At 34.1% G+C, this 18,158-nt stretch overlaps 1 protein-coding gene across 1 annotated transcript in view; it reads right to left on the bottom strand.

The window, feature by feature from the left end:
* The window catches only part of EPHA6 (EPH receptor A6), a 375,283-nt gene that overhangs the window by 188,297 nt on the left and 168,828 nt on the right, over nucleotides 1-18,158 (bottom strand). The window contains exons 3-4 of the mRNA XM_032219659.1: nucleotides 7,150-7,305; nucleotides 4,295-4,630 (exon numbers count right to left, since the gene is read on the bottom strand). Of these exons, the coding sequence (XP_032075550.1) occupies nucleotides 4,295-4,630; nucleotides 7,150-7,305 (492 nt within the window). The remainder of the gene's footprint in view (nucleotides 1-4,294; nucleotides 4,631-7,149; nucleotides 7,306-18,158) is intronic.

The raw sequence follows: 18,158 nt of genomic DNA, 5'->3' as shown, positions 1-18,158 counted from the left end.
CAACCCAGATTGTTGGTGGCAATATGCTAACTCTGTAAGCCACTTAGAGAGTGGTATAAACCAGAGGTTCCCAACCTCCAGACCTGCTACCAGCCATGGTTAGTTGAGAGCCAGGCTGTGCAAATAGTGGGTGAATGTGCAAAGGTTCATTTGCGCATGCGCAGGATTGGATTGAGCGTGAAAACCCATCTTCTCCCTCCCTGCTACTGGTTGGGGACTTTTGCTGAAAAGCACTATGAAATGATATATACTGTATTTTTTTGGAGAATAAGATGCACCTTCCGTCCCCAAAAGAGGATAAAAATCTGGTGCATCTTAGACACTGAATACAGCATTTTTAGCCTCCCAAAACCCCGCTCTCTTCACAAAAATGGATATGCAGAGGGTTTGAGAGGCCTGCAAAGTGTTCCTAGGGGCTGGGGAGGGCAAAAATGAGTGGAAAATGGACCGGTTTTTGCTTGTTTCCCCCCCAGCCCCCAGAAGCACTCTACAAGCATCCCAAACCTATGCATGCCCTGTTTCACAAAAAATGAGGCATACAGAAGTTTGGGATGCCTGCAGAGTACAAAAACCTTTCTTAAAATTTACCTCTTCACAGTCTTGGTGTGTCTTGTATTCCAGTGCATCTTATATTTGTAAAAATGTGTTATTGCTATTGTCAATAGCAATAATAGGGTACTTAGTTTATTTTTATTTTTAAAAAAATGTACTTTGTTAATCTATGATAAGTTGAAAGTAAAATATAAGCATATACATTGCCTACTGTTATTACATTACAGTAATTATACTGAAAAAAACTTCATAGAATAGAGGATAATCAATTATAGAATGAACCAGTGTCGACCATATTCAGAAAGTTTTATAGGGAAGTCTGCATTGATACATAAAATGGTAATCCCACAGAAAATATTTAAAAGAGTATAGAAATGTCCGTCTGTTTTTGGTTGTTAATAAAAATGCACAAAATGCAACAGTCCATAAGTGTCAGGTGTCCATTAACATGGTTTTAACAAAGACAATGCAGTAGGCATATTTTTGCCTGAAGAAATCTGGAAATAGGTAGAGAATCAGCTGTGAAGTAAATTAAAACTCATTTGATAAGAGGCCTTGGGATATTTCAAGAACTAGAATAGTGGCTCTAGGATTACTAAAATGATTCAAACTTTATATTAATTACTTTTGAAACAGCATTCTATTATTGCAGTATTAGTTATGTGGAGATATATAGTGAAAAGCTAAGGGCCTGTTAGGAATATTAGGAAAAGGAGACAAATGATTGTATAAATCTTTCTATCTTGAAGCTGTTCTGTTTTACCTTCATCACAGCAGGAGACTATTGATCTCTTTCCCTAGAAGTTTTGATCCAGGACTTAAGCTGCAATGTGTGGAAGAGCAATTTTTTTACCCTTCCCTTTCCCTGCACGATCTGGAAGACTCTGGAGTCCAAGAATAAGATTATAAGCACATCTTTGATACCAATGATTGTTTAAGATGTGAGTAAATAGGTTTATTATTCATATAAAGGAGTTCTTCAACAGCCTTCACACAACCACCAGTTGCATAAGACTTCAAGAGTTTAACTAAAATAGCTGAAAAGTTTAAGATTACAGGATGCCACTTTCAAGGCTTATGGTATCCTGTGATTCCCTAGAGATTCATTGTAGCAGAAAATTCAGCCCTATCGTCCAGTTCTTTGCCTCTCAAACTGTTTAGGGGCTTGATTTGGTTATTTTCTCTTTGTCAATTTTATTATTTTATTATTTCCTAGATGTAGGAAGATGCCTTTACTTACACTAGATGTAAGTAAAGGCACTAATATTTTTATATCATAGATGTTGACAGTTCAATAACTGTAAAACTTAAATAAAACACACTATATAATCCTAACTTTTAGTTTGACGGTATTTTGTGCAAGCAGAAAAAATTATCTAGGAATTTAATATTTTACGTATTTCTTTATTTGCTCAATAATAATTGCACACAGCATCATCATTTATGATCTTGCATTATAGAATTGCTTCTCTTACTGTCAATTACTACACATCATTACAGAAAATGCTTAAATTAAACTGGTTATTTCTATTTTGTATATAATTCATTGACAATATTTTCCCGTACTTAACACTGGAAAACACATTCAGAACAACAAAAAAGGGCTTGTCAGTTCTCAGTGCTAGCTGAATAATTATATACTTCACTATTCTATTTGTTTAGCATTTATTTCTAATAATGCTAATCATCTGCAGTTATTCTAATAAAAAGTATATTATACCCTAAAAACATAATATTTTAAATATGAAGATATTTTATAATGGATATAAATGCATTAAAGTAAATAAGGGGATTGAAGCTATAATGCTATAGTTCAATTCAGTTTCACACATTGTTTAACATGCACTGTTAATAACAGCCATTGTTTAACAATGTGTGGATCTTCACATTATTCCTTTGTCTAATTGATTTATATTATACCATTGCCCAAGGAAGCCAACTCAAGCCATTAATAATATAATGAAGGGCTTAAATTAAAAAATAAAGCTGAATATAATTTAACATAATTCATGAATGATAAAGCCACAGTAAAAATATTAAAATTGATAAAAATGCAGATTAAGGCAATGTCATTCTTCTTCTTAAAGCTAGAGACTTCTCCCTGTATATTTAGTAATATTAGTGACATATGTTATTGTCCAAAACGTGTACAAAAAGAGAATGAAAAATAAGTCAATATTACAACCATAATTATATGAGAAAAGCCCTGTTATCTTTTTATATACACCACATGCACATGTGTGTGTGTGTGTGTGTGTGTGTGTGTGTGTATGTATGTATGTATGTATGTATGTATGTATGTACATAAAAATGTACACAATGTACACAAAAAATGGTTTCCTGCCTGGAAGACTCCTAGGGTGGAGCTGAAAGGCAAAAGGGAAGTATGTTCTGTCCCATATTTGGGCATACCAGGTTATTTGACATAACACTTACTTATTTCTGTGGCTCAGCTGATAAGGGAGGAGAGCTTGTGGGTTAGTGGCTAATAGAAGTGCCTAACATGTAAAAACAGTCCAGGTTCAAATCCCAGTATCCCAGGTTATGGCTAGCTGATGAGAGCTAAATAGCTTGGAATAGATCTATACTAGTCTCCCTGTATTTATTCATCAGCACATACATATATATCTATCATCTCTCTCTCCCTCCCTCCCTCCCTCCCTCCCTCCCTCCCTCCCTGTCTGTCTGTCTGTCTGTCTGTCTGTCTGTCTGTCTATCTATCTATCTATCTATCTATCTATCTATCTATCTATCTATCTATCTATCTATCATCGGCTTCAATCATATGACCACAGCTGTCCATTTGAATTTTTTAATTTTATAAATGCCATTGTTGCTCAATCAGATAAACAATGGAATATTTTGCATTTTCGTACACATAAGATTTTTTGACCAACTGGGAAATATCTGTAAATTCATATTTTAGTGTCTTTAACTCCCGCAAAATCCATTAATTACAAGGTTTATTATTACAAAGTTTATTAATACAACCTTGTGAATATACATATTATTGTCTGTAGGGGTGGGTTGCTGCTGGCATTACTGCCAGTTCAGTGCGTGTGCACAGTTGTCTGTAAATAGGTCTGTGCATGTGCAGAACATTAAAAATGCCCCAAAGCCATGCCATAGCAACCAAGGAACTGGTTTGGGGGGTGTCACGAGACTGTATTCCCTAACAGTTCAGTGACCCAGTCGCAATTTTCACTACTGGCTCACCCGAATCAATGTGAACTGATAGCAACCCATCTCTGATTGTCTGTTTACAAAGAACATTACATCTGGACTTAACAAACCAGCTACCAAGGTAATTTTTGAAATTAGATTAATGAAGCATTCAGTAATGTTTTAAATAAGTGAAATATACTTTTGCACATATAAACAAGGCTTTCTTTATCTCATAGATAGTTGACTTCTAAATCAAAGTCACAAACTAGTACTAAGGTAGCAAATTGACTAGCAAAATTTCCTGGATTATACACACGATAAAATACTAAAAATATATTTGTCCAAGGAAAAATAAACCACATCAATCAACATTACTTGAATAAAAAGTAGTTAGGGTTGTTTTGATAAACTGTTTCTGAAGTCTTATGATGCAACCAAAATATGACAATGGAAGTATAAATAATTTGAAAAGCACAAGCATACTTTCTTTATATTCATTAATGATAATTTATGAAATATATTATTAATCATATTATATTATAAGCTCTAACTGACACACAAATAAGAAGACACTCACCATTTTGATCTGTGATAATTGTGATGGCTGTGAACTGCTTTGGTGAAAAGCTTAATTCAGAGACACCATTCATGGCTTCTATTTCAAAAGTGTAGTTCACATGGGACACAAAATCAAGCACAGTCACTGAAGAATTGATAAGACCACTATGTCTTGGAACAAATCGGATTCCTCCTCCACATATCTCACATCGGCTGGTATCAGTACCACATTTTTTACAAATGACACTATAGGTAAGGTCTTTTCTTCCTCCTGTGTCACTTGGTGGAGTCCATTCCAACATAAGGGCTGTTTCATTTATATTAAAAATGACATTCCTTGGAGCAGAAGGTGGTCCTACAAAAGAAAAAAGAAAATAATCAGTATTTATAAATAGCAATATCTTATATTAATATGCACATTCACACAGAACTTATCTTCTATCCTTGATTTACAAAAACAAATTGTGTAAGGCAAATATATATGAGCAAATAAGAAAAAAGCTGTGAAGAACTTTTTAAAAAATTTCTTCACAAATATCATATATAAAGGAAAAACATTCATTGTTGCTCCTACAATGATATATAAAATATTCTATAGTAGTGGGATATCAGTATTTAACTAAGCAAACAAAGAGCCGAGGTGGCACAGTGGTTTAAGGCTACTTCAGCTGACTGCAGTTCTGCTGTTCAAATCTCACCGGCTCACGGTTGATTCAGCCTTCCATCCTTTCGAGGTGGGTAAAATGAGGACCCGGATTGTTGTTGGGGGCAATATGCTGACTCTGTAAACCGCTTAGAGAGGGCTGAAAGCCCTATGAAGCGGTATATAAGTCTAACTGCTACTAAACATAAACATGTAAAACTAGGAATAAAATCAGATTAGAAGTATTATCCAAATTGAGGACACATTCAAGATACGGCTTTTAGAATCTAGCAACTGATGAAACAAGTGTAAAATATGGATTGACAGTTCTGAGATTTGACAAAATAATTGATAGTTTGGAAGCCTTTTGTAACTACTGTACAATTGCCACTCATAATTTGGCTAATGACTAACCAATATACAAGCAGATAAAAGCCCTGGCTGCATTGTTTACATGGAGAACTTAAAGATTTAAAAAAATGACAGAAAAAGTAAATAGAATTCATTCTGATTTTCATACAGTATGTTATATGTTCATGAATCTTTTCCCCATAGGTAAAGGTTAATTTGCTATGATTATTTTTAATTGTGAACTGTAACAAAAGATCAAACTGAAAAAATATGGGCTTCAGCATGCATATATATTTTGTATTCTTGTACCTATTTAAGAGAACCAAAATCAAATTATTAACAGTGGATTTCTCAACTTTTCTCAAAAATCATGGAATTGTAGTATTAAAATGCTTCAAACCATCTTGTTTTATCCTACAATAATAATTGAGATAAATGTGACACTTATAATAAGAAGGTATTCAAAACCTAATGGTGTTCAGCTTCTGGAGAGTTTCTTCACTATTTTGAAGTGTTTTTGTTAATAAAAGCAATATTTTTTTAAAAAAAATATTCTTATTGGCTATACCAACTGGCCATAAAATTCTGCATGTCCACTAATAATAATTTAATTGTGCTGCCAATATTTTCTGTATTTCATTTTTTAACTCCTTCTCCACTAAGGCATATGGATCTTTATTTGTATTCAGGATATAATAAATTGTAAAGATGAAATAAATTGTAATCCATGGAAACCCATAATAAATTTGTTTTGAGAATTTTAGACTTTGCTTATAACAAAAATATGATTTCTTGTCCATTTGTATTGCTGTGAACAGGAAAATTGTTATCAATTGTGGTAGGAATGTTTAAAAGTATAGAAATGACAGTGTGCAGATTCTTAAGAAATAGACACCCTTCATACTCAAGGGCCCTCATGCCAATTTGCATGACGATTAAATTGGTTTTTAATTGCCATTAAATTATGCCAACTAAACTGTGATTTCATGCAAATATTAAGCTGTAATGACATGCAGTGAATCATTTACTAAGATTTAGAACTTGGAACAAAGAGAGACAATTAATTATAATCCACAGATTCTGCTAAATTATGTGTCATTGGGATTTTATGAATGTGGCCTGATTGCTTTGTTATCACTTATACATTATACATAGATTATATATCACATTGGGGAAAGAAACCTGGCAGTCATAGCCTTTTTGGCAGACATCTGTGAGTAATACACTCTGGAATTTCCTTATGTTATATATTTTGTTTAGGCAAGCAAAATACATGGATAATTTTAAATTATGCATGCATTATATTCCAATCTTCTTCAGATCTAACAAGTAGTGAATGCTTATTATTGTATTAAAGGAAAAGTATATGATATGCACTACATAGACAGGTAAGTTGGTGCCACCTAAGAAATTTAGTATAATCAAAGGAATCTAATGAATATCTCAGAAATAACAGCAACAGTTAATATCAAGGATGTGCCTATATATCATCCATTCTCCCAGATTGGGCAGGGAAAGGAAAAGGTAAAAATTTACTCCTTTAGAAGGTTTATCTATGTATTGCTGAGTTCACACTGACTTGATACCAGATAATCAATTTATAGTATATATACATACAGAATCACACCCAGAAAAATAAACACTAGTTACCACCCAATATTCCTAAACTGTAATTATTCTATTAATAATGAAGGTACTGCAGTGTGTTGTTGTTTTGATGATACATAAAACTGAGGAATACTTTTTCAATATGTAAGTGTCTTGGGTCTAGAGGAAAAACTAATTTGCATTTTTGATTGGCAAAAACAAATGCTGTTCTTATCTTTAAGATAAAGAGGGATAAGGGAAGAATTTTAAACACTAGGATCAATTAAACTTACGGGTACATGCCATAGTTGGTGGATCCTTATCAGCTCGGAAGTAACCTTTTTCACACTGACATACAGATGTTGCTTCTACGAAGGTTTGGCTGTGTGGAGGACACTTGGAACACTTTATATTTCCAGCAAATGCTTTATAGAATCCTGACCGGCAAGCTGTGAAAAAGAGGAAAGCAACTATACTTAATTTATACTTAAATTGCCTATTTGACTTTTTCAAAGCATGGCCACACTGAATTTTGATTAAGAAATGGAATCCACTTTCAGCTTTTGAAAGCACAGGTAAGCACCAACTGTATCCTATATGCTGTTCAAATCAAGAAAAGGAGAATACAAGCAGTCCTACAATTGGATCATCTGTGAAAATGTCTCTTTGCTTTTCATTAGGGTGGGGACTTCAGGGGCTCAACTGCACTGAGAGAAATTGCACAGCTTGTGTAAGTAACCTAGAGTGCACAATGCAGATACCTGGGAAATACAAATATAAAATACAAATTGCCCAGTAATTATTATATAATATTTATTAATATTTTATAGTTTAGGAGTAATCATCAGCTTTACAGACACTAATAATTTTTCCATATATTTAACAGTAATAAGTAAATGGATGGCAACCACATGTATAATTATTCATAAATAAATAAAGGTTGACTTATGCCTCCCATCCTACTGAGTTCAGTAAAATGAGGGCCCAGATTGTTGGGGACAATATGCTGACTCTGTAAACCACTTACAGAGAGCTGTAAAGCACTGTGAAGCAGTATATAAGTCTAAGTGCTATTGCTATTGCCAACTCATAATATGCCACAAATTTGCATTATGTTACAAATGCGATTTAAAAAAAATAAAAAACATGCACAGCGATCATGATGCCTACTTCTTTCATAACCCCTAGGAGACAGAAGAAAAGCATATTAAATATTATATTTGTAAAAAAAAAGTTGTCAGCTTTAACAATTTCATACCCTTAAGGCTGAAAGTAATATTTGAATTTTTGAGAGACTATTATGATCCCTTTCACAAAATAACTTCTACCTTAGGGAAGGATACTCTCTCTATAGATATTTTAGAAATCTTTTGTGACACAAAATGTCACAAAATGATAAATTACCAAAAGCGGCTGATAAAGTTGCACCTTTCCAGAAAGCTCCTGTTCTTTCTAGCTTAATTTATTACTATATTTTTCTTGTGTGTGAATGAGCAACTTAAATCAAAGCTTTGATCACTTGCTATTTAATATTCTAATTTTCTTATAAACCACCACCCAAGGGTATCTTTGTAAATAACTTTAATACCAGAGTCTAGTACTCTGTTTCTAGCATGCTAGCTAACATTAATCTTACTATTAGAATTAGTTTTCAAATAACAAAGTGTGAAATATACTGTCAAAGTGTATTATGAAATTCTGTGCAATGTTTGCATTTTTAGTAATTCGTGTCTTGATTTAGTTGCACTGAGAATTACAGTTTTATATCTACTCTGGTGGATTACAGTTTCCAGGCCTGGACTGAAAAACTTTGTGTTAAATATTAGCAAAGTCTTTACTGTAATCTTATGGTGCTTTGAATTTTTGCAATCCAGATCTGAATTAATGGAATTTATAATAATCATTATAAATTATGCAGATGTTGAAAAACATTGCCTATGCAAGAAGTCAGAATATGATTGGACTCCAGGGACTGATCAGACTGGAGTTTACTAATCCTTGGTCTTACTATCATATGTCCTTCATTTTTTTCTCCATCTATACATTTACAAATAATCCAACTTTGTAATACTGCCACTGAACTAGCTGATCAACATCCATATGTGAAACCAGATTTATGAACATATAGACCTGTTTAAACATGAAAAGTAAACCAATATTTATACACATTCTTGATTAAGATTGATTTAAATTGTTGACTAAGAATATAAATAGATATTGTAATATAGCTGAAATTTCACCAACTGTAAATTCAACATGGAAAAAAGAAGATCCAGAATAAACTACCCTCTCTCCCCCTCTTTTTATCTGTCAAATACTAGACTGTTAAATGTTCCACAGTATATTATCTGTTCCATACCTAGGTTGTTCTGGTAGTATTTTGTAGGAAGAGAGATATGTCTTTTTTTCTATTGCTTTATAAAAAGCATATTAACTAAAAACACAAAAAGCGAAAGCGAAAAAAATCCAAAAATTAAAAAATGAGAATATATAAATATGCATGTTCAATATTTATACTACAAATAATATTTTAGAGTGACTGCAATCTATGAGAATAATTAATTATTTATTAAACACATTTATATAGCTTTCCAACTCACACATAGGTGATTCCAGGTGACTTACAGCATTTAAAACTCCACCACATAAAAAATGACAAACACATGCCATTTACTTCTGTTTTAATTGGTATATTGAAGTCTGGGCAATATAGAAATTCATGTAAGCAGTTAGGTAAATGATACATATTTTGCATGAATTATTAATTTATTTAATGTATGTTACCGATCAGTAATTAATATCTTAGATTTGCGCATAGTTTAAAAAATAGTCATGAAAAGTGAAAAAATCCATACATTAATGTAGACCACAGCAAAATCAGTGATTAACAATATTAATCACTATCCTTTTAAATTTTATGTGGCTTCCAATTTGGCAACATGAAAACAAAACCTTCACTTCTATAGTCATCTGCAGAGGATTTCTTTGAATTCCCACATGTTCTCCAAGATACAATGAAAGAAGACCATTAGTAAAAATCATTCTTGAGAAAAACACATTCTGATGCCAATCTTAGTCTTTTAGTATTACATAAGATACTTTTCAGATATTTTTATCTCCCATATTAATAATGCATTATTTTACCGCACAGTAATATTAGTTATCTACTTAACTGTATTTTGCTTTTCATATACAGAAAAAAAATCTTTGCTGAAAAATTAATTATGTCTAAGCAAAAAAAGTAACAATTGGACAACTTGTCCCAAATGATTCTCAATCTCATAAAAAGAACAATGAGAGCTATATGTCATCAACAATTCAATAAACTAAGCAGTATCAAAGAGCTTGACAGAATAGAAAACTGTAAATAAATCTTTCAAATTGAAGCAGAAGTTCTATACAATACTGTCCATCTGAAACACAGAGTCCACATCAAGGACAGATTTAGAAATCATGAAAAGTCACAAAAGGATCCCAGAGATTTACCAAGACAATGCTCCTATCCTTATCTTAGAACTCGTAATCCATTTAATCAATCAAAACATCTTTTTACTGAAGCCATCACTAAAATCAGTTGAAATGAATCCATTATGAATTGATTAAACTGTCAAATTTAGTTCTGATTATTATTCCAAATTTTAATTTTGCCTCAGTCTATTTTCAGATTGAGAGTATCAGCAACAAGATACACCTAGCTAGATGTGTAACAGCTGTCCAAATTAGCCATCCATGGTAAAATAAATATTTGTTTAGATTGTCAAAATCAAGTTACTGCTTTAATGATTTATTGACCAAATATTATAGCTTTCATGTGAAAAATTTGAAATGTTTTATAATGTCATAAGACAATACTAAAACTTTAAGAGCATTTTTATAGAAATTCAAAATCGAATGACATGCCATCAAATGTCAGAGCAACTTGTGAAAAATTTAGAATATTAATGATCTCATAAGATCAACTATAAATAGTTCATGACTCTATCCATCCATTGAGTTCTTAAATAATGTAAGAAAATATGAATGGATTTGAGTGCATATATTATTAGAATAATAACTTTGCTAACAATTTTCTTCAAAATAAGTCCTTTCTCTTAATATATGCATTGTGATAAAGTTTTATTTAGGTGTTTAAACCATTGCAAATTATAGAAAATGAATGTCATAACTCAATAACTTAATAATGTCAATCAGAATAGAGCTCGAAGCAACCTTGGAAGTCCAACCTCCTGCTCAACCCCATACCATTTCAGAAAGGTGGCTGTCTATTTTTTTCTTAAAAATTTCCAGTGATTAAATTTAATTTAATGTATTAAATGTAATATATTAAATGTAATATATTTAATATATTAAAACTATTTTTATTTTTAAAATAAATTTAGAAAGTACAAATGAGATTAGTTTGTACAAAGTGAAAATCTTGCTTAATATTACAAATATCCAGTCTTATCTTCACAAGTTGTACATAGCCATGATAATTCTGCAAAGAATAATCTCAATTAGTTATTTGATTTGATCTAAATTTTATAAATATATACAGATTTTATAAGTAGATTTATCTGGTCTAGAGAGATCATCCTAAAGGGAAGGCATAGTGCAAGAAATATGTTTTGATGAATAGTAACCTTTCATTTCATAGTCTAAAAATAACTAATAATCCAGTTATCCCTTCACACACACTATATAGTGCAGGAATGTTATGGTTGATTTTACAAATCTATTGAAAAGGCCTAAGGCCAGACACAAAATGAGATCATCATGGTGACTGAATACATTAAAATAAGAATCAGTCCTTTATAGATATAATATGATAACATGCTAAGAAAATCCAAACAATCAGTCTTGGAATAACTGAACTGTGGAGAGTACTGATTACTAGATTCAAAATGAAAATAAGGAAGCTCTTTTAACAGGTCAGTGGATATACAATCAGAATCTGAAATAAACATCTCAGTGCCCAATGCAGTTACAGTCAAGTAGAAGTATTTTCCCATCAGATTTCACATGTAAGCTTTCCACAGAGACTTTCCTAGAACCTAATTACTCTCAAAGTTGGTCAAATATGCTTTAAAAGTTTTATAATAGTAATAAAATAAAATATACCATAGAACAGGAAAAATATTTCTTTTTGTAACCTATTATATATTTCAAAGGAATATATGTTCGATATTGCATTGCAGATTCAAAGTGAATACAAGTGAAAGAGAATTGTGCTGAAAGAAATGAACACATGGTTTCCTGGAGGCTGGAAAAGTATTTTTTCATTTAGAAATAAGAATGTTAGTACCTTCCGGCATAGTGAAACGTTAGTGAACATACTGGAAAGTGAATGTCATTTATAGCTCTTTTTATCTAATTCTCTCTCTATCTCTATCTAACCAGTTCCAAAGTTTAATGCCTGAGTGTCCAGAATCATGGGTAAGCTATATAAAATTCAAATTTTTTTTTTTTACAAAATAACTAATACAAAATTGTTTATTTAAAATAGGAATCCTTTCAGGGACTTTGCAGGGTGAAACTAATGTATGATCAAGAAGATTAAAACCAGATTTAAAAACCTCCAGCTTAATCTTAAAACAGACCAATAAATTCTTTTCAAAAAAAGTCTACAAAAATTAATAGTTGGTCAGTGGTTTCCTGAAAATGGGAAACTATCAGCTAGATGAGTCGGTTGCTGGGACCAGAGGTTTAATTCTTCCAAGTTTTTGGACTCATGCTGAAGCACATCCTCAGGGAACTTTTTTCTCTGCAGAATGTATGCACTGGGCTGTTCTATGCATAGTATTTATATGGTGCTTGACTGTGTGTGTGTGGTTTTTAGTTATTAATTTGGATATTGATAGCCAGCTATTAAGTTGTTGAGTTTTGTTTCCTTGTGCCTTTGCACTCTTGGGTCCAAATACCTGGTAAACTGGTGGTAAATCAGTACTCCTATTGATTTATAAAGGGCCTGTTTCCCAGACTTAAATCATTTCTCTGTCTGACTTTGTCCCTGCTCAGCCAACAATCTTAGTAGCTTCAAAACTGAATACATGTCCTTGTTAATTGCAATATGGGGCTATTAATGAGTTTGGGTCTTCTAGTCTAACTCTCACTCATGTTCTTTCAATCTGGTGGTTAGCTTCCTCACCCTCTGTCCTACATAGTCACAGGGACAATCCATACCAGGAATCCTGTAAACTATAGTAGAATTTTTCCCATGTAAAATCTTTGTAGTGCATGTTTTGTCCTCATATGTGGGCAGTGGGTGATGCTCACTTGTAGATCAAGCTGTCTTCTACTACTTCCAAAATGTTTTTGATGTATGGCAGGATGTATCATATAGTTGGTATTTTATCTTCTTTCTTCCTTTCCTTTTTTCTTCCACCCTTTTTGTTTCACAGGAATCTTGTGATAAATGCTTGGTAAATGCTGCCTGAATTGTTCAGTCTTCTGTTGTTTTCCTTGCTGTGTACTACAATGGGTTCTCATCCTGCCATATAGTGTTCTGATGCAACTCTTTTTATGTAACACTGGATAGTTACCGTTATAATGGATAGAGTTTTGAAACAATGACTTAATTGCCAGCCATCAGCACCCCAATCAACAAATAAAAAGCCATACACAATCAGGTAGCACATAAATACAACATATAGAATAGCCCAAAGCAAACATTTGGTAGAAAAATATTCCCTGAGGATCAGTGGTGGGTTGCAGGCGGTATGCCCTGGTACAGGAATTCATGTGGAGGACGCCGACCCCATTGCAACTGTACTGGTTGCAATGGGATCCGGAATCCACCACTGCTGAGCATGGTCTTTACACAAGTCCAAAAGCTCGGAAGACTAATTCTTTGGTCCAGTGACCCAGATTGGATAAGAAACAAATGATTACTGTACAACTATACTTTTAATTATTACATCTGATTTTATGTGTTTATTAATGAGATTTAATCAGAAGAAATACTAGATATAATGCCTGTATGTCTGTATGTGTGTGTGTGTGTGTGTGTGTGTGTATGTATGTACGTATGTATGTATGTATGTATACAAAAACTGTATAGATTTATAGTCCTAGTCTTCAATCATTTGTTCCTTACACAAGAAATATCTCTGTATTCCCTTCAGTTTACAGAGTAAAATTCAGCATCAGTTGTCAATATCACTAAATCAAATGTCAGTTTTAATAAATAATACATTATTTGGTTTTATTTACTCCTATATTAGTTGAACTTTCTTAGCTAGATTGAATATAACTTCCATTAATTATCTAGTTGAATTCATTTGCAAGTGATTTTATGATGTGTACAACTCTTGATGTATTAGAATATGTCAATGGTTGCTCTTCACATATTAATTAGAAAATCAGACACAAAATTGCTCCAAACTAAAACAGAATATTAATTGAACTGCCACAAACAATTTTTACTGTAGAATTTAGTAACCACTATTTTCCTGACTTAAAGCTTAGATTGTTGATTCAGAAAAAAACTCAGTACCAAGACCTCTAGCTACTATAAACTTGCTTGTTCATTACTATCTTCCCAACTTCTTGACATAAATAGTTATTAACATTGCCTAGTCACTGCATAGAACATTGGGACTACATTTACATGAATTCTGACAAATAAATAACTTCAGTATGTTCAGAGATAGTATTAGTTCTTTTCAGTTATAGAGAGGGTTGTTACTTTCTATACATAGAAACATCTGGAAACATCCAATATTCTTTTTATGATCTTCTACATCTTTCTTAATTTTTATCCAAGTAAAAACACATTGGTGTATTGATGTTATTTTTGATGTGATACTTGAACAAATGTTAAAATATATCTTTATATTTAAGCATTTTTTATTATGTGTTCAATACACCAATGTATTTTTTACTTCGGACAGAAATTAAGGAAATAACAGAAGAACATTTTGTACAAATGATTTAATTTTTAATAGTTTTAATCAATTTGTGGTTGATTCTGTCTCTGATATCTAACTATTAAGCAGTTGAATAACATTGTAATCATTTTCAACTATTATGATAATAGTTCAATAACTACAATTCTCTAATCATGCCCAATAAAAGAAATATCCCAAAACAAAACAAAACACCCTTTTTACTGCTGTTAAATGATGAAATTAATTCTTTACTATTTCTTGCATCTTACTTAGTGGCAGACCCAAATGGAATAACAAAAGACTTGGAACAGCAGTTTAATATTAAATGTAATTCATGCTGAATTTTCTCTGATAGGGGTCCATTTTTTCACTTGTTATCTTCCATTCTATCAAGATACTATTGAAGAAAAATTTCAGAAGAATCTCACTACCACAAATAATTAGAAGAAAGAAAAATAAAAGTAACTTTCTCTTTACCCTTCAACAGAAGTACATGTTATACTGCTTTCACAATTCTTTCAGTAGAAATGTCAATTATTCTCCATGGCCATCTATTTTCATTACAAAAAACCATTATATTACATTGTAAATGAAAAAAATGCAAAATAACATCGACTGACAGGTGAGAAAACTATTTTTGGCTAAAGTAATGTTTCCATAACATTTTCAATATCAATTACCAATATAGATTCTAGATAATGGTTGAAAAGTGCATGTATAATTTCCTCAACTTAAATTTTAGAATGTTTATAAGAGAGATTTCTATAAAGAATAAGGTGACCAGACGTCCCGATTTTTGTGGGACAATCACGCTTTCGCACAATTTGTCCCTTGTTCTGGGGCATTCTTAAAAAGTCCCGATTTTTGTGACCGAACCCGGAAGTAAGCCTGCCCCGCCCCCAGCCCTGTATACACATCCCAGCCGGCCAGTATTTTGTCCCTTCTGTCTCCCCGTTGCTCAGAAAAGCAACTCTGGGAAGGTCCTTTGCTAGCAGGCAGGTTCTAGAACGCCTGCGGCCACCAAAGAACCTTCCTGGAGTTGCTTTTCTGAGCAACGGGGAGACAGAAGGGACGCAATCTCCTTTCATTCTCCCTCTGTCTCATTCACTCATTCGGGCAGCAGAGAACGAAATAAAATTGCATAGCCGAGGACAAAGGAGCCTGCAGCCTCCTTCATTCAAACGTTCAGGCAGCGGGCATAGTGGGAGGGCTTTCTTGCACGCCTTCTTTCTCTGAAGCCGCGCCGGATTCAGCAAACCATGCAGTGCGTACCCTTGGGATTGTGCAGCAGCCGAAGATCGCCTGGTTAAAAAGGAGGAAGAGGAGGCTCTGCTAGTCCGGAGCCCATCTGCGGGGGCAGGGATCCACACACACACACACACACACACACAGGGAAGGAGGAGAGACAGAGAGAGAGACAGAGAGAGACAGACACACACAAGAATGACAGAGAGAGAGAGACAGAGGGAGGGAGGGAGATAGAGGTAAAGAGCCACACAGAGAGTGAGAGACAAACAGATACAGAGAGAGAGAGAGAGGGAGAGGGAGAGGGAGGGAGTGTTTATGCACAGAAGGGAGATTTAAAACTTCAGAGTGAATCCAGGAAGAGGGAAGAGATGGAGGATTGGCTTTTCACTCCGATTTCTGAGCCCCCAGCTGTTAGTGATGGAGGAGGAGGAGGACAGCTCATTCTGTGGTGTTTTAAAAAAGTCCCGTTCTTTTTTTTAAGCACAAAAGGGAAAATCTGCAAAATGTTCCTTGCAAATGTTCCTTGCAAAGCATCATGGTAGCAGAGAATGCAAATGAAGGCGCTTATCTCCCCGCCTGGCTTCTTGTATTCAAATCGGAGTCACGCTGAGTCCCATTCAGAGGGCGGAGGGACGCTGTGCTTTTTTTTTTTTTTTGGCAAAGGTGGGTTTTGTGCTACAAGGATCTTTCTTTCTTTCTTTCTTTCTTTCCCTGTCTGCGGTTCCGATTGCAGTTGCAAGGAGTGGGAAGGAGAGGAAGGAAGGAGGGAGGGGGAAAGGAAAAGAAGAAGGGAGGGGGGAAAAGATGGAAGGAGAAAAGATGGGAGGAAGGAGAAAGAATAGGAGGAGGAAGGAGAAAGAGGAATATGGAAGAAGAAAGGAAGAAAAAGAAGAAGGGAGGGAGAAAAGAGGGAAGGAGGTAGGAAGAAAAGGGGAAGAAAGGGAAAGAGCAGAAAGACAAAGAGGATGAAGTTGATGGGCAAGAGGAAGGAGGAAGGAAGGAAGAAAGAAAAAGGGAGGGAGAGAGGAAAGAAGAAAAGATGGAACTAGAAAGGAAAGAAGGGAGGGAGGAAAGGGGAAGACAGGGAAAGAGCAGAAAGACAGAGAAGGTGAAGGTAGATAGGCAGAAGGAAGGAAGAAGGAAGAAATAGGAAGGAGGGAAGGTGAAAGGATGGAAGGAGGAAGGAACAGAAGTGAAGAGGAAGAGAGAAATGGAAAGAGTAGAAAGACAGAGAAAGTAGATAGGCAAAAGAAATGAAGCTGAAAGAATGGAAGGAGGAAGGAAGAGAAAAGGAGGAAGGGAGTGAGTGAGGAAAGAAGAGAGGATGGAAGGAGAAAGGAAGGAAGAGAGGGAAAGAGCAGAAGACAGATAAGGTGAAGGTAGATAAGCAAGAGGAATGAAGGAAGAAATGAGGTGTCTCGAGGAGGGGGAAAACATTTAGTGACCAAAGTTACAATGGCATTGAAAAAAGTGACTGATGACCATTTTTCACACTTAGCGACCGTTGCAATCATTTTTCACACTTAGCGATAGTTGCAGCATCCTCATGGTCACGTGATCAAAATTTTGTTTGGCAACAGATTCGTATTTATGCTGGTTTCAGTGTCCTGGGGTGACCTTTTGACAAAATATAAAATTTTTAATCAAGGCCCCCCCCTCCGTCAATGGTGTCCCTCTTTACCAATCTGAAAATCTGGTCACCTTAATAAAGAACCAAGATATGATTAAAAGGCGGTGAGCAATAACAGACATTAAAAAGAGTCAATTAGAAGAGATGAATATATCAACTGAATTAGTTTTCCTAGTTCATTTCATTTACAAATGTGGTTTATTGGATGTAAGTTTACACATCATTTTGGGCCTTATTGGATCTTTGTGGTCTGATCTGATCTGGTCTGATCTGTAATATCCTTTATTAAAGAAGTGACCATATAAGGTAATGTTTCTATATATTAAATACTATGATTTAGGAGCTGTGGTGCTACAGTGGTTAGAATGCAGGATTACAAGCTAATTCTGTCCACAGCCAGGAATTGGATCCTGACCAACTAGAGGTTGACTCAGCCTTCCATTCTTCAGAAATTCATAAAATGAGCAAACCAGATTGGGGGCAATATGCTGACATTGTAAATTGCTCATAGAGTGCTGTAAAGCACTATGGAGCAGTATATAAATCTAAGTGCTAT

This window comes from Thamnophis elegans, chromosome 6 (assembly GCF_009769535.1).
Source record: "Thamnophis elegans isolate rThaEle1 chromosome 6, rThaEle1.pri, whole genome shotgun sequence".
Classification (NCBI taxonomy): domain Eukaryota; kingdom Metazoa; phylum Chordata; class Lepidosauria; order Squamata; family Colubridae; genus Thamnophis; species Thamnophis elegans.
The sequence above is the reverse complement of the archived record's forward strand: the minus strand, read 5'-3'. Positions and strand labels throughout refer to the sequence as shown.